Source organism: Tachypleus tridentatus, chromosome 4 (genome assembly GCF_004210375.1).
Source record: "Tachypleus tridentatus isolate NWPU-2018 chromosome 4, ASM421037v1, whole genome shotgun sequence".
Classification (NCBI taxonomy): Eukaryota; Metazoa; Arthropoda; class Merostomata; order Xiphosura; family Limulidae; genus Tachypleus; species Tachypleus tridentatus.
In genome coordinates, this window is record NC_134828.1 from 99018734 (window position 1) to 99043674 (window position 24941).

The window sequence follows — 24941 nt, forward strand, 5'->3', positions numbered from 1 at the left end:
TGATGCATTGTATTTATTTCAACATATAATTATTAATTAATATCAGTATAACGTACAATTACTATTCAAATGTCAACATTGAAAAACATGAATACATCTTTCGGTAATAGAATATGACGGCTCTGGACATGTTCAAAATATCTGAAGAATTCTTCTCTTCCCTTGGGCTTAAAGAAATGCCTCCTCCTTTTTGGAAACACTCGATTATAGAAAAGCCTACAGACAGGGAAATTGTTTGTCATGCATCAGCCTGGGATTTCTGTAATGGTAAAGACTATCGGTAAGTACTTTGTAAGATGTTAATCGTAGGAGTTGTCACTCTTGAGTTATTAGTAAAGACTCAATAAGTATTGTGAATGTTAGTATGTTTTAAAGAAACTGATAAATAACCCTAAAGTAAAGACAGTGTGTGAGATAACCTATCCTAGAGCCAACTGCATAAATCCATTTTGCAAGTAAAATATCGATCAAATTTTAAAGTTAAATATTTTCTTAATTTAATCAACTTAGACTCTCAATAAACAAATCATTTTTTTTTCAATTTTATAAAATGTGTGTGTGTGTTTTGTTATAGCAAAGCCACAGTGGGCTATCTGCTGAGTCCACCGAGGGGAATCGAACCCCTGATTTTAGGGGTTTAAATCCGTGGACTTACCGCTGTACCAGTGGGAGATATTATAGTATATGTATATATATATATATATATCATTTCATACTCTCAGCATATAGATTATCAACATTATTAGGTTATACTTTTGTTGTGAAGCAACGTGACATAAAAGCCATCTTGAGCGCATAGTTACCAAAACGAATAGGCTTTTCTATATATTAGAAAGAGAAACCCACTTCTTTATTACTTGCTTTATCGCTAGCTTGTGTTATTAAAAAAAAAAAAAATACGCATTCGTGCACGCACGACACGTCGATAAATACCTATACCGATGTGAACACTTGTTGTAAAGTTAGTACGTGTACAAATGTTCAGGTGTTTAGGTTCTTCCTCTCGAAACTATAGTGGTCACACAAACACACACGCCCTTTTATTGTTATAGATAGTAGCTAATGAAAAATGAAAAGCATGTCAATGGACGTTTTATAACCAAATCAAGAGACAAAGATAGCCCCTATCCTCATCTGGTTCAGCAGTAAGTATGAGGGTTTATAACACTAAGAAAACAATTAACAGTTTGGGAAAGTTTGTTAAGGTACTCAACTCGAGGTAATTCGATGGTCGCGAGTTCGAATCCCCGTGACACCAAACATGCTCGCCCTTTCAGCCGTGAGGGCGTTACAATGTGACGGTTGATCTTACTATTTGTTGGTAAAAGAGTAGCCCAAGAGTTTGTGGTGTGTGGTGATGACTAGCTGCCTTCCCTCTAGTCTTACACTGCTAAATTACGGACGGTTAGCGCAGATAGCCCTTGTGTTGCTTTGCGCGAAATTCAAAAACAAGCAAACAATTTTTTTGAGATTCGAGAGATTATGCAAATGAAATGAGAAACTAATCAGATAAAAATAGTATTTTTAATTATACCTAATGTAAAAATAGCCTTGCAGGGGAATTGTTGAGAGTAGGTTAAGATTTTAATGCTAATATATTGGCCAATTTTAATGGTTTTTTGTGTTGTTGTTTTGAATTAAGTACAAAGCTACACAATGGGTTATCTGTGCTCTGCCCACCACGGGTATCAAAACCCGGTTTTTAACATTGTAAGTCCGCAGATATACCGCTGAGCCACTGGGGGGCGGTTTTTTGTGAAACTCTAGTTTAGCTTAAATATTTTAACATTCTTGTCAGAAACCAAAGTTAAAATTGCTCAGGATCATTGTTTATAAGGTATATCCTAAACGTTTTCTTGAATCATATGTCAATTAATGGGTATTTTTTCAATCTGAATGTTATGATAAGCTCAAAGGGATATTCGATTTTATTTTTGAGGCCAGTATTTCATGAAAATGTTAATAACTAACTTCATTAACCTACAAAAATTGAATGATCTATATTCGTTTCGTTGCCATGACGGGTGTTTAGGTCTCACTGAATGGACCTTGGAAGGTCAGGTGCTACTTGAACTTCTTCCTCTCTCTTGTGCTACTGAAATGCTATCTGTTAAATAATAATTATAATACTACGTGAGGGTCGTAGTAAATGCAGTTTACTCCGACACCTTTTAGGGCAGTGTCCGTGTAGGTATCACTATTGTTATTCTACTTTGGTCATGCACATTTCAAGGGTTAGTATTAATACAATAATTCGTTTGGTTCAGTTTATTGATCCCACCAAGGTGGTACAACACTATGAACGTTTTACATAAATACCCTTTGAATATTTTTAGGTTAGAGCTAGCATCAATTTACTGGTCTAGTGTTCAAGTTGTCTTATTGAATGTTTTTTTATAACGTCTATATTCACTGGTAAGAAGTGCTTACGCGTATAATAATTGTGTATGCGGAAGCGATCTGTTCACATAACAGATGTTTTTGTTTATGCCAGTTGTTCGCGAAATAGTAGGATGAATTTTGTAAAAGTATATCGGATATGGTCTTATATTTGCGTAATTGTGAGGAATGTTTGTTGATGTATTTCTGGGTAATTTGTGGGATGTTTTAAATATGGTGTTTTGCATTGACTGAAGTTTGTAATCTTTCTGTGTTTATCCACACCGGACTTGCATATTCTATTATTGACCATATATATGTGTTCTACACCCTTGTGCAAATTAATTGAAACAAGACGGAAAACTACGATTTTTTCTCTTTTTTTGCGTTTTATTTCTGAGAATCCAAAAATTACTCACAAATTAATACATGATATGACCGCCTTTATTTTTCAGAAGATCATTAATCCGCTTTGGCATCGAGTCCACGAGTTGACTGCAATCTTTACTAATTTTTAGATTGCGGTACCACACCTTAATTATGGCCTCAATTAGCTTATCTTTCGTAGTACAGTCTTTTCCCCAAAGTCTTTATTTACAAATCGTCCAAAGATTTTCAATTGGATTTAAGTCTGGAGAGTTTCCAGGCCAGTCCAGCACCTTTATTTCGCGTTGTAGTCATAAAATTCTTCACAAGTTTCGATGTGTGGCACAGAGCCAGATCTTGCTGAAAAATGTCATATCCATCTGGAAATTTCTTTTTCAGTTCTAGAACGACTCTTCTTTGCAAAACTTCGATGTACTGTGGTCCTCGCATCATACCTTCTACGATATGTAAGCCCCCAACGCCATAGCAGCTGAAAAAGCCCCAAACATCTTCTTCAAGGGATGTTTTACGAACTGATTGATGTGAGATTCTCGAAATTTCTCACATGGAGATCTGCGAACATGCAGACTTCTTTGACCCTGTACGAAGAAATGAGTCTCGTCACTGAATAACACCTTCCTTCATTGTTCTTGCGTCCATTTCTTGTATTTCAGACGCCATTGATACAATTTTTTCTTCATTGAGTTGGTAAGAAGTCGTTTTTTGACTGGTCTCGTTGCCCTTCTAACGCAATTTCGAATAACGTAATATTCCTCAAAATTTCGTCATATATCCCAAAAATAGATCGACCGTACTTCAAAACACAGCTAACGACACCGTCTGTATGAAGAAATGACTAATAAAGGAAATCAGCGGGTCCAGCGAGCCTACACCGGCCGCCATGCAGAAAATATTGTAAAATGACCATTTGTTTCAATTAATTTGCACAAGGGTGTATATTTTGATTGTTTTCTGGTGAAGTAACGTAGTTTCTTCTGCTTAGACTCCTCACATAATTCACACTTCTAAATTCTTTGTAAAATATTGTGTATGTGACTCAATCATGTTAATTTTGAGTCAAAGGTTAATCCTAAAAATTGAGATGATGTTGTGGTCTGGAGTAGTGTTCCTTTCATAAATATTTTTGGTATTTTTAATTCGTTTTGCAAATACTATTAGTTTATTTTGGGGGATGTTCATTTAAATTCTATATTTTTAACACCATTCTTCAATACTGTTTAATTTTGATTTTAAGTTAGTGACTGCTATTGAGAGGGTGGGAGCACTTTTCCAGACCGCTTAATCGTCTGCTTATTGTGATGAACACCCGAAGTTTCGGGAATGAAGGAGCATATATCTTACATTCATGGTGAAGAGTATAGAGCTAACTACCCCTCGTATGGTACAACCGTCTCTGGAGTAAAAGGCTCTGAGAGGGATTCCCTTTACATTTGTTCTATTTTACAGAAGTTAGATAGCCATCGAGTGATACTAATCAGCATTTCCATTTCTGATATGCGGACCCTCAGGCCATTATGCCTTACAATGTCGAAATCTTTCTCGGTATCAAGAAAGCACGCGACAGTGGATTCACCTTTGTTAAAGCAGTCCACTATCGCGTGCTTTCTTGATACCGAGAAAGATTTCGACATTGTGAGGCTTGAGGGTCCGCATATCACAAATGGAAATTTGTGCTCTGCTCACCATGGGTATTGAAACCCTGTTTCTAGCAGTATAAGTCTGCAGCCATACCACTGTACCTGTGAGAGAAGGATGGGGGCTATACACAACATATGAATATTTGTAGTAAAAACTTTCATCACAGCTATTTGTGATGCTGAGAATATGCACAATTGTTTATATTTTAACTAGAGACAAGGCAGATAAGCAGCAGCAGCAATCACTAATTTGAACTACTCTTGCCTGTCCAAATAATGAGATTTGGCTGTATTTCTTATAGTACACCCACAGCCCTGTTTTTTTAAAGCAATGAACTATAGATCATGAACACCCTAATACACAATTAGATCAAATTAGTATGTAACACCTATCTCATAATAAAGAATAAAAGATAAAAACTGTGTCAAAGGAATCCACCAGAAGTATGAATTTGTATGTAGTCTGACAATGTTCTAAGGAAGTTGAAGTATTATTACTTGTTTTAAATAAGTTCATTTGAATGCCCATATTGACCATCCCTACTATATGTACATTGTGATATTTGTCATATTTGTGTAGATTTAGATGCGAAAATGAAACTGTTCATGGTTTATTTTTGTAGGATCAAGCAGTGTACGGACATCACTATGCAAGATCTGATTACTGTTCATCATGAAATGGGTCATATCGAGTACTATCTCCAATATGCTGATCAACCATACCTTTTCCGTGAAGGAGCTAATCCAGGCTAGTATCTTGGGAATATAGTAACATAAATTCAAAAAACTTTTGTTAAAATATATTGCTATTTTATCACATTTTTCTTGGTTCTGTAATAAGCATATACATAAATGTAGTGAAAGAAATATTCCCCAATTTTGTTCCTCCCTTTTAATATATTTCCTAAAAATCAGTAATATATTACCAAACATGTTAAATTTTACCACATTTTCCCTAAAATTTAACAAATACCTTTTAGAGTAAGGTACACTTACAAGTACAATTGTTATTTTGGCATTTAATTAATAATGCATATTTTCAAATTATTTCATCAACATTTCGTTATTTTAGTTTTGGGAGGGTTACTTATACTGTAAGATAGTGGATCATATTCATTTTCTCTCTTGTGTTGCCCTGTGGAAATTAAGTTTTTTTGTTTTTTTTTCATCTTGTAGAATTCTGTATTATAACCTTGGCCAATGAAGGATAAATTAACATTGTAATATTAATGTAAGGTTTTGTCTTTTGTTTTCCAAAGTAGTAATAGTACCAGTTGATTTACATGGTTACAGATTTATTCTTTTTGCCAAATATTCAAGTACTTTGTGTCCTATCCCCACAACCAACACTTTCACCAAATAAAAGCTTAAGTAATGGTGTGTACCACTGCATCAGAAATAAAAAAAAACAAAAACAAATAAAAACTAAAAACATATTGGCTTCCATTATAATTTGGCACATGAAGTTTACTGGTAAAGTTTTATTGTGTGAAAGAGTAGTTTCATCAACATCATTAATAGTTTATAAACTCTGCTTTATAATTTAGCAACATGTGATACGAAATAAATACAGTTAAAATTAGATACACCAAGTGATTCCTTCACATTAGCCGAAACACCAAATAGATTTAAGTTAAATTTGTCAGTTTCTTGTGCAAAGTTTATTTTTATCAAGTGCTTTTTCTCTTCTTATTCATACTATTTGCTCAACTGATTTGTTAAACAAACTGGTAAGTTTTGTAAGTCTAGTAGAATGGTTCTTGTACTTTTTCACCAGTAGACCTCTTCAGACCGTGTGCTTTTACTTGGCACCACAAAAAAAATAATTTTGTGAGAACTGATGGGAAGAATGGCTGTGGCATTGTATGTTAGAGACTTGCATTTTTGACCATTCATTGGCTCACACTTTGGGAACAACTGATCTAGAACAACTTTTGGTTTCTCTGTCTTAAAGCGACTTGTGGTATTTTGCACTTATGTTTCAATGGACAACAGATTTGTTTAATTTCATTGGACACTAATATATTTTAAATACTCAATTACGACCCTGTATTAAATTTTAAGACCTATGTTCACCCACATTTTATAGAGACAGATTAGGAGAATATTAGTTACTGAAAGTGCTTTTATTGTAATTAATATTACTGATCTAATGTCCACTCTGGATCTCAGAGGCTTGGCTGTTTATTAATGTTCAGATATTATCTTGGATCTCTAGTAACAGTAATTTTGTAAAATTTAGGTTTAAGACACCATTTAGTCTAAGAGTTTAAAAACTTTACTTTGAGTTAACAACATGCAGCTTGATAGTAATTATGCTGGTTGAAGTTATGAAGAAATTAAACTTAGGGAACTGTTTTAATTAAATTCCTTTTTTTTTCTTGTTTAAAGTTTAATCATTTATCCTTTAAATTAACCTGTTAGTTATTATTTGCAATAATGTTTTTAAAAATAAAGTTGAGTACATCATAATTTACTAGTTATAAACATTGGTACAAAATTTTATACTTAAAAATATATTTTGCTTTCAGTATGGTATTGCTTTAAACATAGTGCTTTAATATTTTTATTTTAAATTGTTTAAAACCTTTTTTCTTAAAGTAGAATAATAAAATGCATGATAATATAAATATGTAACTAGACTGTACAATTTGTAAAACATTATTTAAGAACTTTGTCCTTACTGGGCTATTATGAAAAGGTACATGAAGTTATATTAAAAAAAACATTTTTTTTTCGTTACACAAACTTCTCTTAAAAAAAGGTTTCTTAGTGTAACCTTAATATTTGAGGAGAATACTTTGTCCTCATTAGGCAACTATAAGAAGGTGCATGAAGTTATATTAAAAAAAATTTTTTTTCATTACACAAACCTTTCCTTTAAACAAGGTTTCTTAGCATATATCTGGGGAGAATAATTTTTTTTTTTCATTTTCAAGGTTTTCACGAAGCTGTTGGTGATGTGCTAGCATTATCTGTCTCAACCCCAAAACATCTGCAGGCCATAGGCCTTTTAAAGGAAATTGCTGATGATCCTGGTAAGTAAAACATGTTTTGGTTTTAAGGTTTTCATGGGGATGTTAATGATATACTGACAGTTCTTCTGATTGATGAGGAAAATTCATTAAAGTAAAAATAAATAACATCAAATAATTAAATAAATAATAACTTAATATTAATTTTACCATAATTCTCATTTGTATGTGGCTTAAATAAACTTCATAATGCTACTTCACCAGCTTAGTCTACTTGCACCATAATGGTTGTTCATGCTATTAACAGAGATTTTTAAGCCTAAATTATGAGTAAGCATCCAAGTTTAAATGGTTAAATTTTCAACTTATTAATCAACTTATAACTGTTGTGTGTGTATATATATATATCTGTATTTTACGTTTCTAAGCACATAGTTTACATTACCCATAACAATGCACATGTGCAAATACATATCTCTTACAATAAATAGCCTATGTGTGTGTTTGAGTGCCATAGCTCTAAGAAGAAAGAACTTGGAGACTGGAAACTTAGCATGCATACTAATGTGGTTCTGTGGGTGTGCTCTTGGGTATTATCTTTTCAGATTTTTTTTATAATAATAAAAGAGCCTTTGTGTGTGTATGTGTGTGTGAGAGGGACCTTAAACTCTTCTGTCAAACAATATAACAACTAATGTAGTGAGGTTTCAAAATAAATGTAGTTCAGTAAGCTAGGCTATAAAAGCAAACTTTGAAAATTATGCTTCAGGTCTTGCCTCTATCAATAAATATTATTTGGGATTTTCCTTTCTAAAAATAAAGATTAAAGAAAGCAAGTGTTTGTGTTTCCATTATTTCACTCTTCAGTAAGCTGTTGTAGTTTCAGAGGGCTTTAATTTCCATGTCCCCAAACCCCTGGGACTGGTATTGTTTATCCCTTCCCTTCTTCCTGTACAAAATAAGTTAGAATTTTTCTTGCTTAAATTAGTAAGTAGTACATATTATAAATACTCATGTTGCTTGCTCCTGCTTAGCAAAATCTTGAGTTATTTATTGAATACCACATTTAAAACTTTTGTTACACATTTTAGCTACACAGTTAATATCTATGTATCTTACTCTTGAATAGTACATACTATTTTTCAGATTGATCACAGAATTTAAGAAAAAAATTCAATTTAATGATCCTCCTTTAATTAAACTGTAAAAATAGTTAATTGTGTTTTCAAAAAGAAATCTTTGCAATAGTACAGATGTTTTGTAGATGTTAAATCATTATGGTAAAATTTCATTACTTTTTTCATTAGTTTGAAGGAAAATTATTTTCCAGCATTTTAGTCTTTACTTGGAGCAGCAAGTAATTTGAATTCAAATTGCTTTTATCACATCAAGTCAAACCAAGAAAAACTCATTTCTAGATGATTGTTATAATGGAGATAGACCAATCAACGTAGTTACTTTTGTAAAAATTGACAGACGTAACTAGTTAAGCTAGCTTTTGTTTTATATAAATTTTTCCCTTGTGGTTGTTCCATATGGAAAAGTGTTAAACGATTTCTTTCTGTGGTACTGGATTCACGAATTTTGATTTATATGCACAAAATCTGCTAAACATATGTAGTTATGTATTCCAAGATAAAATATGAGTGGTCTCATAAGCTCTTATAATAATATAAATCACTGTTCAAGGTGTTTTAATATTTTTAGCATATGTCTATCCTAAGTGGTTTATATTCTTTCTTTTTAACCACTCTAGCTAGGAGGCTAGATGTTCCTCATGTGAAGAGTCAATATACGTTTCATTGTACAGTTTCCTTATTGTGTTTCCTTAGCATCTATAATAGCATAATTGCATATCTAAAAGTTTTTCAGTATTTTTGTAAAATATTAACTTTGATATGACTTGTTGCGAAATTGGTAATGTATTGCAAATAAAAGTAACTGACATCAACTTCATAATACTATGGCATACATCTTTGACCCATGCACACTGGATTAACTATTGTTATTGGTAACTGACATAATATATGCATGTTCTGGTGTGAAATTCTAAGGTCCCCTTATGATTCACAAAGGCCTCAATGTACCATTCAAGTGTCTCCATTATCATAATTACTTCTATAGCTATCCCAGTGCACCCATTCTATTAACTGGTTTCTCTGTTGCCATTTCCAAAATTTAATTCAACTCCTTTAAAAAGTAAATAGGTTTAATTCAGATCAGTTTTCTCTTACTGTCTTTATTTGAATATTTTTCATTATGCTATAGTTACTGAATTGTATTTTTCTTCCCATGATTTGTTGATATTTCCCAATCATAGTTCAATTCAACTTTTTTAATTTTCATATATGTATTTTTATTCCCATGTTTGTGTTAGAAAAAGAGTATTTGGCAGAAAATGTCCACATGCTGTTCATTCAGCAAGTAAAAATTGGAGAAAAAACCTTTTTCCAGAGACCTTCACATAGCAAAGCTCTTACTTTAATTCTTAATCAAATCAAAGACTATAGGTCAGAACTACATGTGAAAACAAATAGCCAAAATCTTTTGGGGTCAAATCTTAGAATAATATATTAGTGCATTCCCTCAGAATCCCCTTAGTATACATGCAAAGTTTCATGTTTCTATGTTCTATCCTCTTGGAGTTGCAGCTGTCACACACACACACACATAAACAGGCTCATTTATTACTAGAGATATAATATGGTATTCCTACTTACAGTGTGGCATCTGTAAGCAACATCTTAACTTCTTGAAAATGCTAAACATTTTCCACTTTGAGCTTCATCTTGACAGTTTATAAATCAATACTCATGTCATTATTGAAAGTTTATTGTAGAAGGTTAAAAAGCTTGAAAATACATTGTCTAATACCTACCCATGCAAATACACAGTTTAAGGCTTTGTTAACCTTGCAAAATCCTTTTTCTTAAAACATATTCCAATAATTATAGCTATATAGATGTTCAAGCATTGCAAATAAATATAGTTTCAACCCAAATGATTATGAAAAGAATTGTTTAGATTTAATTTGAATAATATTAGAGAATCAAAATCATAAGTGTAGTATTTTATAAACTGATTCGATTTACTGATTTTGTGATTTAAGTGTCTTTATAAATCCACGTCTTTTATTGGACAGTTTAGATTTTTCAGATGAATATTTTGAAAAATAATTTCTGTGCTTTGAGTACACTCCTAATTGTTTTGGTCTTTACAAGAGGGTGATATCAACTATCTCTACAGTATTGCTTTGGATAAGATTTCATTTCTTCCATTTGGTTATTTGATGGACCTCTGGCGGTGGGGAATATTTAGTGGAAATATGTCTGCTGAGGAGATGAATACAAAGTGGTGGGAACTCAGGTTAGATTTTCCAGAAGTCATGAAAATCTTCCATTTAACATATTAACCTTTAATATCTCCTAACTAATACCATTTCAGTTGGTATACTATGAACTGGTGTCAATTAAAACAGTAACAATAATTACATAAGAGCACCATAGCTTCAACGAAAAATTTAAGTTTACTTAATAATTAATACTGTGAAAAATTTTCTCTTCATTATCTTAAAACATACCATTTATTATTAATTAAAAAACTTTTAGTAACTGCCTCACAAATTTTCATTTATGTTAATGTAATTAAAAGTTTATACTATCTAAAGAAAAGCATATCTTAATTTTAAGGGTATAAATATCAAGTTGAATTTCACTTTTGTTCAGATTGAAATACCAAGGTGTTTGCCCACCTGTCAAGAGAACAGAAAATGATTTTGATCCAGGTGCAAAATATCATATACCTGGTAATACACCTTACATCAGGTAAGTCAAGTTCATACACTGGATGAATAATTTATTTTACTAGGACACATTCATACATAATGATTTTCTTAATAAAACAAAAACACTTGAAATGTCATCAGCAAATCAAATATATAATAGTCTGACAGCACAGGTTCAGTATTTTCAGATTTGTTGTCAACACATGACTGAAAAATTATAAACCAGCTCAAATGTGCTTTGTATTGTTTCACTGGCTCTAAGTTCACCATTTCTTTGTGATATTAATCATTTTAGTTTCAATTATTTTTTAATCTGTTTTCTTTAAAATAATTGTAGTGCATCCACATAATCATGAATTTGCAACAAAGGCACACACTGAGACTGTGTTTGGCTGTATCATATACTAAGATAAAGTTTTAATTTTTATATATTTTTTTTTGTTATTTTGATAATTAATTGTATAATTATTTGACATTTATATGAGAGCATATCATTTTGGAAAATTTGTCCTTTCTGAGAGATTTACTTCTTACTTTTGTTACTTTATGATCTATGCTAATGTTTCACAGTTTGTGCTTTGCATTTTTTCATTTAAATGATTAGATTTAATATTAGACATTGTGATTGAAAAATGTATTTTCCTCAAGGTAACAAAGTTTTCAAGCATAATTGTAGGGAGTACTGATTTTAAGGAATTGTTTCATCTGTTACTGTGGTGTAACAATATCAAAATTACGTTGCTTTACAATATAGTCTACGAGGTCTGTTCAAAAAATACGCGGACTGTTTGAATTGCGCGGCTCCAGTTGGTTCCAGTGGAATCCGCTTGGTGTCGCTAGGTTCGCACAGATAAGCTGATTACGACGCCATTTCCCGATTGCAGATATCTTCATTTGTGTATTAACTATGCGGTTTTAAGTGAAGTGCGATTTTTTCGTTTGGCGGATTTCAGAATGAATGATCTGAAGGAGCAACGACTTGCTGTGAAATTTTGTGTTAAACTTGGAAAATCTGCGACTGAAACTTTTGCTATGCTTAACACGGCTTACGGTGATGTTGCTATGAATCGTACGGCATGTTTCAAGTTGCATGAACGTTTTAAGGATGGTCGACAGTCCATTGAAGATGATGAGCGTCCTGGACGTCCTTCCACGTCAACTGACGACCCACACGTCGACAAAATCAACACCCTGGTGCGGGCAAATCGACGTCTGACTGTCAGGGAGCTTGCTGAAGAGTGTGGGATATCAGTTGGATCTTGTTACGAGATTTTGACCGAAAAATTAAAGATGCACCGCGTTGCTGCGAAATTTGTGCCTCAGAACTCGTGCGCTTTTGGCCAAACACTCGATCACTGTTCTTCCCCACCCCCCTACTCACCTGACCTTGCTCCTTGCGATTTTTTCTTGTTCCCCAAACTCAAAAGACCCTTGAAAGGAAGAACATTTAAGACGATTCCCGAGATTAAGGCAAATGCGACGAAGGAGCTGGAGGACATTACAAAAGAAGCGTACCAGGATTGTTTCAACAAGTGGAAACACCGTTGGGATAAGTGTGTGCGTTGGGGAGGAGAGTACCTTGAAGGGGTCCCAGACCTGTAACTTCTAAATAAAGTACATTTTGTTTTATGACGTCAGTCCGCGTATTTTTTGAACAGCCCTCGTATGTCTTCTTAGCATAAGCTTACCTTCACAACAGGTAGTATTCTTGCATAAGAATGGATAATTTTTTAAAACATATGTTTGGATATATATATGTTATTTTTATTTTAGGTACTTCGTGAGCTTTGTCATTCAGTTTCAGTTCCATAAAGCTCTTTGTGAAGCTGCTGACCATCAGGGGCCACTTTATAAGTGTGACATCTATCAATCTAAAGAAGCTGGAAAATTGCTGAGGTTGGTGCTCAAATCTGTTTTATTTTTGTATATGAATGTCTTACCATAAATTTTAAAATTCTATTATAGTGGTTGAAGATGTTCTTATGAAATGTTTTTCTTAAGAATTTTCAATTAGTCAAATGGAAATTTTGTTTGTGTGTGTACATGCCGTATGCAGTGTTAAGATTGCTCAAATGGAAATTCAGAATCTATCCTTTTACACCAAATGCAAAATACAATTGAAAATTAAACAACCAATAAACAAGTTGGATTATTGAATCTTGAGTAGGAAAATATAAAACAAAGGTACACACAGTATGTTCATACAGCCTTAAACCCTAACTAAATAGTTGCTAGATTCGAGTTTCACAAAGTGTGAATTGTACTCGCAAAAACTCCAAAAAATATTTTTACCTAATAAAACAAATGAAATTATAACAATACTTCATCAAAATGATCCCATTTTGATACCTCACATAATTTATAATTTTCCTTACCAGTGTAACACAAGATAAACGAGAACTGGAAAATATGGAGACAGAACTATGATTCCTTAAACAAATACAAAATTGCTATTAAAAGCGTTAAGTCAATTCACCTTTGACAGTCTTTCAGCTAAAGCAATACAGTTTTATAATATAACAATTCAATGTGTTATTGTAGTTCAATCTATTTTACTAATTAAACATTATTGCTATTACAATTTTTCAGAAGTCTCTTAATGTAGGGTCTTGATTAAGGTAGAATTTCTTGGGTTTTATGCAAAGGATCACACCATGATAAAACATTTGTGAATCATTTTGCTAAACGCTTGATGTGGGAATAAATTTATCTGGTATGCTTGATGTAAAATGGATCATGTAGAACTTGAATTCATTTCTAGATTCACATTAGCAGATAAAAGATGGCTAATAATTATTTTCTTAACTTCACCTCATCATCAGCTCCATAGAAATATAGCACTGACAAAACATCCTGCCCTATACTAAATATCCTATATATAACTGTGTGAGCTATTCCAGTGCACCAACAATCAAACACATTCCTTTTCATGGGAAGGGATATTAAGTCTGTAAATAACATTTGATCACTTATTCTTGAATGCATCATGTTTGAAGTGATACAAATCTTAGTTGATATCTTGACACCTGTATGTAAAATTATGTTGATTTATCCTATTTCTTAACATTTTAGTTACACAAAGTAATGTCTTGCTTTAATTATGTCAAAACTAAACATGTAGGTTTCTTAGGAATAATTAAGCATTAAACTAATTTCAAATCCAGAGCTCAATACAAGCCTGTTGTAATTATACACACCTTGGTTGAAGGTTTATTTTTATTTCTCTTTTACAGCATAAATAAATTTATCTTGGATATTTAAGTGACATTTGTATATATTTTAAGTTTAATATTGATAGGAATATTCAATGTGGTAAATTATTGTTTTTTGTAAATAAAATGCAAAAATATAGTTGTTTTTTACAATAATATAAATACTACTTTTATTGAACTGCATAGTAAAATAATAGTTATCAAACATTTGAGATAAATGTTTGCTATCTTGTAGTCAAGTTCTTCAACTTGGAAGTTCAAAGCCCTGGACTGAGGCTATGAAAATCATGACAGGAGGGAAGACTAATAAAATGGATGCAGCACCTATCATAGAGTATTTTGAACCTCTAATTCAATGGCTCAAAGAACAGAACAAAAATGATACTCTTGGCTGGACTAGCAGTGATCCTACAATTTGCCCTTAAAAGTATTAAAATACAATGAAGTATTACAATTATTCAAGAATGTATACATCTAACTCTTTTACAGCTGTAAAGAAATATTAGTTACTTTTACGTTATCTACCCTATATCTATTATATCTCGTGAGACGTTTCATTCAATACCAGCCACTTTGAAGAATGTATTTCTTTCTTGTGCATTTAATAAAGTTTTAGACTTTGAATTATATTTCAACAAAATATCTCTTATTGTGTGTGTGTTTCAAACTGAACTGCCTCTTAAACATTAGAACATGTATATAAATATACATACATGATTAACAAATCCCTAAAAATGATATATTTAATTCATTTCAGTATATTAAACACTTAAGCATATTTAGTGTCATTCTGCAGAATTCTGTACTATCTCGAATATTATTTTGTTATATTATGCTTAAAAATTTATGAAATACATGACTGAGTTGGTAAAAATACAAATATAATTCAGATCAGGATACAAGTTTTCTTACTATTTGTCTCCAGCAGTGGATTAACTGGGTTTTATACAATGTATTGAATGTATGGCAAATGTTGTTAAACTCTGGAAATGCAAAGTTTCTGTAAAGTTAGATGTGCAATTATAACAAGAGTATCGTTCAAGAGTAAATTTATTTATCAAAACGAGAAGACAAGTATATGGTGCATTAATAAGTATATGCATTATCTATTAATAATTAATATCATAACTTACTCATAATATAGTAAATAGAACTTCAAAACTTAAAGCAAATGAATAAGCATGTTTATTGCAAAAAAATATCAATGGAGTACTTGGTAAAGCACCTTCACTCCAATCTTACTACACTCATTCTCTTAGGTGGTTACTGATCTTACCTTACCGCACCCTCCCCCAAAAAAAAAAAAACAATAAACTGGATACACATTAAAGACCTACTGAAAGTGCTTAAAGCAGTCAAAGTTGCCACAATGCTCAGCTAGTCAGTGATAGAGATAAAAGTAAAAGTTTAAATAGGTGAAGTTACAGCAAAGAAAGTTTATTTAATCATTCTTAACAGAGGACTATTATGTAAAAATCATATTTTGTTTATATTTATTTAATACATTCTGTAACAAATATAAGAATGCATTAAATAAATATAGAGAAATAAATATTAGAGAAATTTTACTGTAGTTACGTAAGATCTTGCATTATCTGAAGAGTGTGCATCTTGACAATGGTTTCATCTTATGGCTGTCACATTTTGAACACACAACCCCTTTCTGTCTGTTCCATAGTTCATCTAGTGCACAAAGACGAGGATTTTCCAGCGTTTGGCAACTTCTGTGGTATGTCTTTGTAATTTGTGTTGATTTTCCAGATGGAGATCCGACTTGGTTGTGTTTTTACAGTTACTTCGAGCAAGTGGGTGGCTTTAGACATAATTTTGTGCTAATATATTTTCACCTTTTACCGTATGCCACACTTTGTTTACCACAGAGGAAGTAAAACTGGTCTCTACCTGGATGGTGCTGATACCCAAAGTTTATCCATAATTCCTTGTTTTTCAAATAACACAAAAAATGAGGGACATGACATGTTCATTTTTGGAAGTTCTAATTACCCATGCTGTAGCTATCTTTATACTCTAATATTTAGTGAAATCACACTACCTAGACAAATTAAATAAGAAAATTAAAATGTAGTTCTCATACACGCCTTTCCCGTATTCAAATGTACGTAATATATATATTAAATAAATGTCAATGAGTACGCACATACATAGCAACTAAAGATATACCAATATTTTAATAGCAAAGTCATTTCTCAGATTTTCCTATTTAAACAGACACATAAAACCACAGACAGTATTAGGAAAAAACATAGAATGCAATAAGCAAACCTATCCCCACACTTATATTAGTTTAAATTCTTGAGATAATAAATGGCTCTACAGTTTCTAGGCAAGAAGGTGCAGACTACCAGAGATCCGAGTTATTTTCTAAACAACCTTGAAAACCTCGCTGGTGATTGATTGATTTCTTCTATAAAACTCTACACTTAACTTGGTCAAGATAGTAAACAAGGGACGAAGCACATTCCTCACTACTTTCATTAACCTAGATGCTTGGCAAAGCCTGTAGAGTTTTCCCACTCGATGTCCGTTTCTCATTAGATGAGGCAATCACAGTGTCCTCTTTTTTTTTTCTTTATAGTTCACAAAACTGTAATTGGATGGACATTTGCACTTGTTTGTGACATTCAGGACTCTAATGCTGTTATTATGTATGTAACAGTGCTTTTCGTTCATGCTTATGATACAAACTTTCGATTCATAAGGTAGTAATCATTCTGTGGGAGATTGGTCGTGGTCGATGTCACCCGACGCATGTGCCTCGGTGGAAGTTGGCCCAGATCAATTGGTATATTTTACCATTCTCTTGGAACTCAATCATTGTCTAGCATCAATAGATGACTGCGTGGTAGCAGTGACTGACTGTATCGTCCAGGCAGCTCTTCAATCTATTCCTAATACCTCAACACTTTTTCCATGGTTTCCTCGTCCACGATGAAGTTCTGCCTGTCCGAATGCATAGTAGACTCAGAAGCAGGCCTAGTATACCTTTTAGCAGTATCCATCTCTTTCAAACTGCATTGCTTATAAAGGGGTATATGTCCATGTTTGTCAGGTCAGGCTTCGAAGCCAAAAGAAATCATGGATTAAGTTCACAACTAGCATCTTTTCTACCACTAGTTCCAAAATCATGTGGGACAAAATATGAAAGATCAATGGGAGGTATGCCTTTCATTCCCTTTCCATCTTTCCAATGGCCATGAAGTTTCTGATGTACAGGGCATTGTGAGTACTCTCATTAAGGGCTTTTCTCGTGCATCCAGCACTTCCGTTTCTTCCCCAGCCTTCTTGACCATCAAGTCTCAGGTGGAAGGAACACCTTTCTTTTATGCCAGTCGTCTCTATGACTGTACTCGTCCCTTAACGCTTATGGAACTCATACTCGCTCTTTATTGGTTTGGCAGCACTTCTGTTGGGCATCATTTCTTTCCTGTCTCTTTTGCTATTATTCTGGTTGTTTCGGACTGGATCTGGGAAAAGAATGCTTTTCCTGATGCTTGGCATTGAGCTATTGTCCTCCCTTTCTCTAACTCTGAGAATGATCTCAAGATTCTTTCTAGTTATCGTCCAGTTGTTTTGATCAGCTGTAAGGATGGCTAATGCTCACCTTGTTTGGTTCCTCGAATTAAACAACTTCCTCTCACCCACCCAGTGCGGTTCAATCAACAGTGCTCCACCGTGTTTCACCTGATTCAACTTGAAACGTCAATCAAGAAAGCTTTCCTCAAGAGGGAAAATCTTGTTTCCTTGTTCTTTGAGAAGGCTTATAACACTACACGGAGGTACGGCATTTTCTAGAACCTCCACTCATTTGTGTTGCATGGCCGTTTACCCATTTTTATTTGAAACTTTTTAATGGACAGGTAATTACATGTCTTTGTAGGTTCAACACTTTCTTATTCTTTCCCAGAAGCACTCTGAGCCCCTTAAGGCTGTATTTTGAGTGTTAAACGTTTCAGTTTCAAGATAAATGCACAACTACACAACTTCCTGCAACTTTTGCAAACCAGCGATATGTTGATGACTTCTACATCTCGTGTTGTTCACCAAACATGAGGTTTATTGGGTTGCAGCTTCAGACTACTTTCAGTTGCTTGTTGAAGAGCACCACAGCAAACGGTTTTACCATTTCTTTCTCCAAAACCATTTGCATGCACTTTTACCACCAATGGGGTATACACCCCGATCCCAAACTCAATCTTGATGATGTTGTTCTTCCCATGGTCCCTAAGGCAAAGTTCTTGGCACTTATCATTGACTGTAAGCTTACTTTCATTTCTTACATCAAGCAGGTATGTGTAAAGTGTGTAAGGGCACTGAGAACCCACTATGTCCTCTCTTCTACCTCTTGAAGAGCGGATTGATGTTCTATTTTCAAGATCTCTTGTACTCTCATCCACTCTAAACTTGGTAAATAGGCTTCTGGTCTTTAACTCTGTTAGAACCTCGGCCTTGAAAATGTTGGAATCCATTCATCGTTTAAAGCTTTAGCTCTGCATAGGTTTTTTCCACACATCTCCAGTTCAGTTTGGACTCTGAGTCCCACAAACCTCGTCTTAACTTCTGCCACTTGCAACTTTCTTTACAGTATGCTTCTAAACTTTCATTCTTACCACAGCATCCCAACTGACCTTGTGTATTTCCTCCTCACTGAGCTATGCTCTTTTGAAATAGACAGTCTGCCATTCTTCCTTGTGGCCTTTGTATCCAAGTGCATTTGGCTGAATTGTGTCTGTCCTTGGACGACGTTGCAGTTTCTATTGATCAATCCATCTCATCTGTGACCTTTCTTTGAGTCATCAGGGGAAGGTAGATAATCCGGATTGGAAGTACTATTTGATGACCATCTATCAAACTATTTTTCTATTCCTGTTTACATGGATGGTTCGAAATCAGATGACTCTGTGGGCTCTTCCATGGTTTGGTGTTACTCGATGTTTACACACAGAATCTATTCTATAGTTTATGTGTTCGCTGCCGAGTTGTATACGACTTACCTTGCCCTTGATCACGTATAAATTACGTTGTACATCAATTGTATTATTTACACCAACTCTCTTAGCTCTCTACTGGCCCTAGAATCACTTAACGTTCGTTCTCACTCTGTTCTCATGGATATTTATTGGCTGTCTCATTTTTCTCTATCTTCTATTAGTATCCAGATTTTCTGAATATCTGGCCACGTCGATATTTGCGAGAATGAGCTCGCTGATATCGCGGTATAGTTCATCTGTCTTGGTGTTGTCACAGAGTATCTATCCCGTTTACGGTTCATCTGTTTTGGTGTTGTCACAGGGTATCTATACCATATATGGTTCACCTATTTTGGTGTTGTTACAGGATATCTATACCGTATATGAATCACAGCTCTTTATTGAGGGCTCAGCTTCGCGCCAGTTGGCAGTCGAGTTGAATGGAACAGCATCATAACAAACTTTTCCAGATTAAATCATCTGTTACTTTAGGACGTTTTGTTTTCATTAGGTTCGGAAAGAGTAAGCTGTCCTGACTAGGCTATGCATTAGTCACAGTTTTTAAATCATCAGTTTTCTTTTATCTAGCACTGATCCACCAATGTAAGAATCATTTTATGGCATTCAAGTCACAATAACCAACGTTTTTCTGCCGTACTATCATTATGACCGCGAGTGGAGGCACGATTTTAAAGATGTCTTTTCTACGAGTTTACTGCTGACGTTGGACTGTGTCATTGGAGATGGTGCCACTGTCCAACGTATTTGTGATTTTAACTTTTTACATATCAGTGGTCTTTTTAATTCTATGTAAATATTTTATATGAATTTTCAACATTGTTTTGTTTTACCTCAACATATTTTACATCTTATAACAATTTTAATTTTATGCTTTTTAGTGGTTGATAGTCTGGTTGATTTGCTCTAATAAACGCCAAACAACCAACCAAACAACCAAAACGAGAGAGTGTGAAAACACGAGAAATTAAAAACTCCAGTGTCCTTAAAATTAACCTACTATGTGGAAAAAGTTTGGGGTGTCTAACCGAATGAAAGCATTACAAACTGTTAAAAACAGCGAAGTTAAGAAAAAATAAGAAAAATCAATTATACATTAATTCATGTTTTTTTCTAAACATAAAATTCTACAGAAATTAATATAAAACAAATCATTCATTTGTGGATTGTACCATGATATAACAATTTAAGATAAATCTGTTAAGCATACCAAAATATGAGTAAACACATTGGCTTACAAGTAACCCCATGTTCAAAAGCAGAACTTACACTATTATAAGCTTTAGCTTATATTACAGCATGCTATGTGTATTACAGCATGCTATGTAATACACAAAAATAAAAAGTTAACCTCAAATGTATTGTTTAATCCAATAACACGTAGAGACAAAAATGACCCTTTTGGTTTCTATTTTGGCTTATTTATACTACAGTTCTATAGCGGTTCATAGAATGGTTCTGTGTTGCTGTTGGTTTTTAAAGTACAAGCGTTAAGCTCAAAGCTGCATAATCAATCACTTAACGAATTTGAAATTAACGTTTCTAAATTAACGATAGAGGCTAAACTCTATCGACTGATTAATTACTCATAGATTAATTTACTATACTCCTGCTCAGAAGACTTTCAATTTGAGGTAGGTTGATAAATAATAAAATGGACTCGGGTATAGGCGTACCCCACACTTGGTACAGCTGCACATAAAAATATAGCTGATAATGAAGGGAAAAAAAGGTCTCCTAGATTAATTTACTTTAATCCCGTCTAAAAGAATTTCAAATGTCACGGCTATTGAATATTTCCTCTTGTTTATTGCAGATCTCTCTACCCTAGGTGTCCCCCACTAGTACAGGGACAAGTCTACGGATTTACAATGCTAAAATCAGGGGTTCGATTCCGCTTAGTGGTCTCAAGAAATAGCCCGATGTGGCTTTACTTTTATTAAGGTTTACATTTTTCTAAAATTTTCTAGAAGTATCTCCATGAACTTGCGTCACTTGCTTGTTCATGATCTTCCTGCAAGCCTATAAAATGCGCATTTATATCCTGTACAGTATAAATCTGAGCATTACATGCTGCCAGCGGCAGTCTAAGTTCATCTTTTCCTTCTTAAGCATAGGTGTATCATTTTTGTGATCTTTTTTACAGAGATCCCTTTATTATGAGTGAATAAAAAGGTGTAATGATACCGAGCCGAAGAAACGTATATGGCTGAGATTAGAACAGAAACCTTAAATCATCAAATGCCATGAAGAAGGCACTTCGTTTACCAAACTCGCACGAGACAAAGGAATAAATTAATCATCTGTCAGAAGCATTATAAAGAGAAGAATCGGTACAAGTAGTATTGAATAACTACCAACTCTTTTTCCTCCAAAACAGTCGTAAACAGAAGGAGCTTTCTAATGGTGAATATAAAATGTCTGCTGTCAATATGGATAGAAGATTGCAATCAGAAGCGAATTCCTTTAAGTCAAATGGAAATTCATACGAAAGTTACGAGTCTTTTCAAGGCCCTTAAAGAAAACATAACGGAAGAAAGCGATAGAGAAGAACTAATGATACATTTTCGGGAAGCCGTGGTTGGTTCTTTCGTTTTAAAAAACGCTCGGGGATTCACAATGTTTGCATTGTAGGTGAAAGTTCAAGTGCAGACAAAGATACTGCTGAAAAATTTCCTGATGAATTTATAAAAATTATTGAAAAAGGTAGGTACAAAGATTACCAAATTTTTAATGTTGATGAAACGGGTTTACTTTGGAAGAAAAAAGAATGTCTTCTAGAGCTTTTCTATCAGAAAGTGAAAACAAACTCAGTCAGGTTACCAGGCGTCAAAAGATCGTTTGACACTTTTGTTAGTCGGAAATGCATCTGTCGATTTTAGATTAAAACCCATGCTTAACCAGCGGAAAACCCCCGAACACTTAGCGGCTGTGCAAAGAAGACTCTCCCACTTGTTTAGCGATCACATAAATGCATGGGTCACGAAAACTTTGTTTGAAGACTGGTTAAAAGGTTACTTTTGTTCTGCAGTTGAACGTTACTGCAAAGAAAACAATTTGGACTTTAAAGCTCTGTTGTTATTAGATAATGCACCAGGCCATCCAACTGATTTTGTGACTTTAATGCAAATGTCAAAATTCATTTTCTTTCACTCAGTACAACATCTCTACTGCAACCAATGGATCAATGTGTCATTGTGACCTATAAAACTTATTATTTGAGGCGATCTTTTTCTCGAGCAATAAAGGCTGCAACTGGAGAAGACAGTACACTGTCTTTGGCTGAATTCTGGAAAAAGTACATCAGAAATACTATAGAAAACATCAATGAAGCGTGTTCCGAAGTTAGTGAGAGTAACATGAGAGTAGCGTGGAAACACGTTTTACTTCATTGCGCAAGCGATTCCTGCTGCTTTGAGTTCGAAATTAGGGGTGTTTCCGAAGACGTCGTCAGAATTGGACACAATCTTGGATTCGAGTCTTAGGAAGTGACTAATGTTCGAGAGAGCATTTACGCACATTCTCAAGCTTTCAACAATGCTACGCTCCTTAATTTAGACCAAGATCAGGAAGAAGAAATTCCAGAGTGTAACGAAGGTGCTAGTGAAGAGAGATAAAACAAATTTCCTTTACAGGAACTTGAAAAAATGTTTAGGGCAGTGAAACCTGTTTCAGATTTAATTATGGATCATGATCCAGACATAGAGCGCAACATTAATGCCTGACGAGCGTTAGAAAATATCATCAATGTTACTGATAATCCATGAAGATAAGAAGAAAAAGAAAATGGTGCAACTTAGATTAAATAATTTTTAATCAGTAATTTTTTACAGTTTTCATTTTTTCTAAAATAAAATTTATCAATTAATTTCATTTTTATTTTACTTCCTAACTATTTGTGTTTATTATTTTTTCTAACTAATTAGGCTTAATTATCATCATTTTTCCTATTGAAACTATTCCCCGTTCAGTGCAGATTCAATCAATGCGAGGCCTGGCATGGCCAGGTGGGTTAAGGCATTAGACTCGTAACCCGAGGGTCACGGGTTCGAATCCTCGTTGCACCAAACATGCTCGGCCTTTCAGTCGCAGGCCGTTATAATGTAACGATCAATCTCACTGTGCTTTCGTAAAAGAGTAGCCCAAGAGTTAGCGGTGGGTGGTTATTACTAGCTGTCTTCCCTCTAGTCTTACACTGCTACATTAGGGACGGTTAGCACAGATAGCCCTCGAGTAGCTTTATGCGAAATTAAAAAAAAAAACAACAAACAATCAGTCAATGCGATAGTTTTCCTAACGCATTAACCGCACTGTGCACAGTATTCAGGTAATCAAACGATGCTAAAATGAAAAAGTAAAGAAGCAGTAGAAATCAACACCCTTATCAACAACGAAACGTTTGTCAGGTTATTTGTACCCTTATCAAAAACGAAACGTTTGCCAGGTTACTTGCTGTGTTGTACGTTTAAAATTATCCAATTTCATTTGTTTAAACATTTTTATTTAGAATTTAGTGTTTAAGTATTATTTCAATACATTTTTATACACAAGCCAAATATCTCAAAGATTATTATCTTGATCATTACGGACCTTAACGTGCACAATGAAGTAGATTAGGTCTCATCACCAAATTAATAATGCGTCTAAATGCCCAATTATAGTTATAAAACACACTTTGGCTAGCTTTTTCATTGCCAGTTATATTATACTAGCAATAGATGGAAGCACGTATTCATTATTATCAAGCAAACATAAAGTGAGTTCACATTCTCCAGGTCAACCGGTTTTAGGAATCAAACTGCTTCTAAACTTGCTGACCCATAACTGTAATTTGCTTTAGTTTAAGGGCAATACTGCCCAAAGGGCTATCTGCGCTGTGTCTATTGCACGGATCGAGCTCAGAAACTGAGTGTTATAGGCTTTCAAGCTAAAGGGTACTCTTCGAATGTTTCCAAAAATACTTCCACACGCTGTGCCGTAGTACTTTTGGTTACACTTAAAATTACAAGTATATCCCAATTTATTTCTTCTTTGTGAATAGGCCTGGCATGGCCAGGTGGTTAAGGTACTCGACTCGTAATTTGAGGGTCACGGGTTCAAATCCTCGTCACACCAAACATTCTCACCCTTTCAGCCGTGGGGGTGTTATAATGTGACAGTATTCGTTGGTAAAAGAGTAGCCCAAGAGTTGGCGGTAAGTGGTGATGACAAGCTGCCTTTCCTCTAGTCTTACATTCCTAAATCAGGGACAGCTAGCGCAGACAGTCCTTGAGTAGCTTTGCGCGAAATTCAAATCATTGTGAATAACGAATAGCGTTTACAGTGAAAGCATTTACATATCAGCACAACAGGAGCTACAGTTGTTATTTTTTAATGGCTCATGTCTTTGGAAGGTAATGTAAATAACTTATTATCCATGGAAATAGCCAAAAATCAATAGTTATAAACTTACAAACAAAATGTAAAATTTTCCACCCATTTTGGTGTGTTATCAGTGAAAGTCGCAGTGTACATGTAAATTAACTTCGAATTTTAATCCTTCCATATTTCTGTATTTTTCT

General features: G+C 34.0%; 1 protein-coding gene across 3 annotated transcripts in view; it reads left to right on the top strand.

Annotated features, from left to right (window-relative positions):
- LOC143249749 (angiotensin-converting enzyme-like) overlaps positions 1 to 15014 on the top strand; it is a 41460-nt gene extending 26446 nt beyond the window's left edge. For all 3 annotated transcript variants that reach the window (XM_076500096.1, XM_076500095.1, XM_076500097.1), the window contains exons 8-14: positions 111 to 280; positions 5027 to 5151; positions 7343 to 7441; positions 10600 to 10744; positions 11104 to 11202; positions 12936 to 13058; positions 14610 to 15014. In XM_076500096.1, coding sequence (XP_076356211.1) covers positions 111 to 280; positions 5027 to 5151; positions 7343 to 7441; positions 10600 to 10744; positions 11104 to 11202; positions 12936 to 13058; positions 14610 to 14799 — 951 coding nt within the window. In that variant the 3' untranslated portion in view covers positions 14800 to 15014. The remainder of the gene's footprint in view (positions 1 to 110; positions 281 to 5026; positions 5152 to 7342; positions 7442 to 10599; positions 10745 to 11103; positions 11203 to 12935; positions 13059 to 14609) is intronic.
- Positions 15015 to 24941: the final 9927 nt, after the last annotated feature.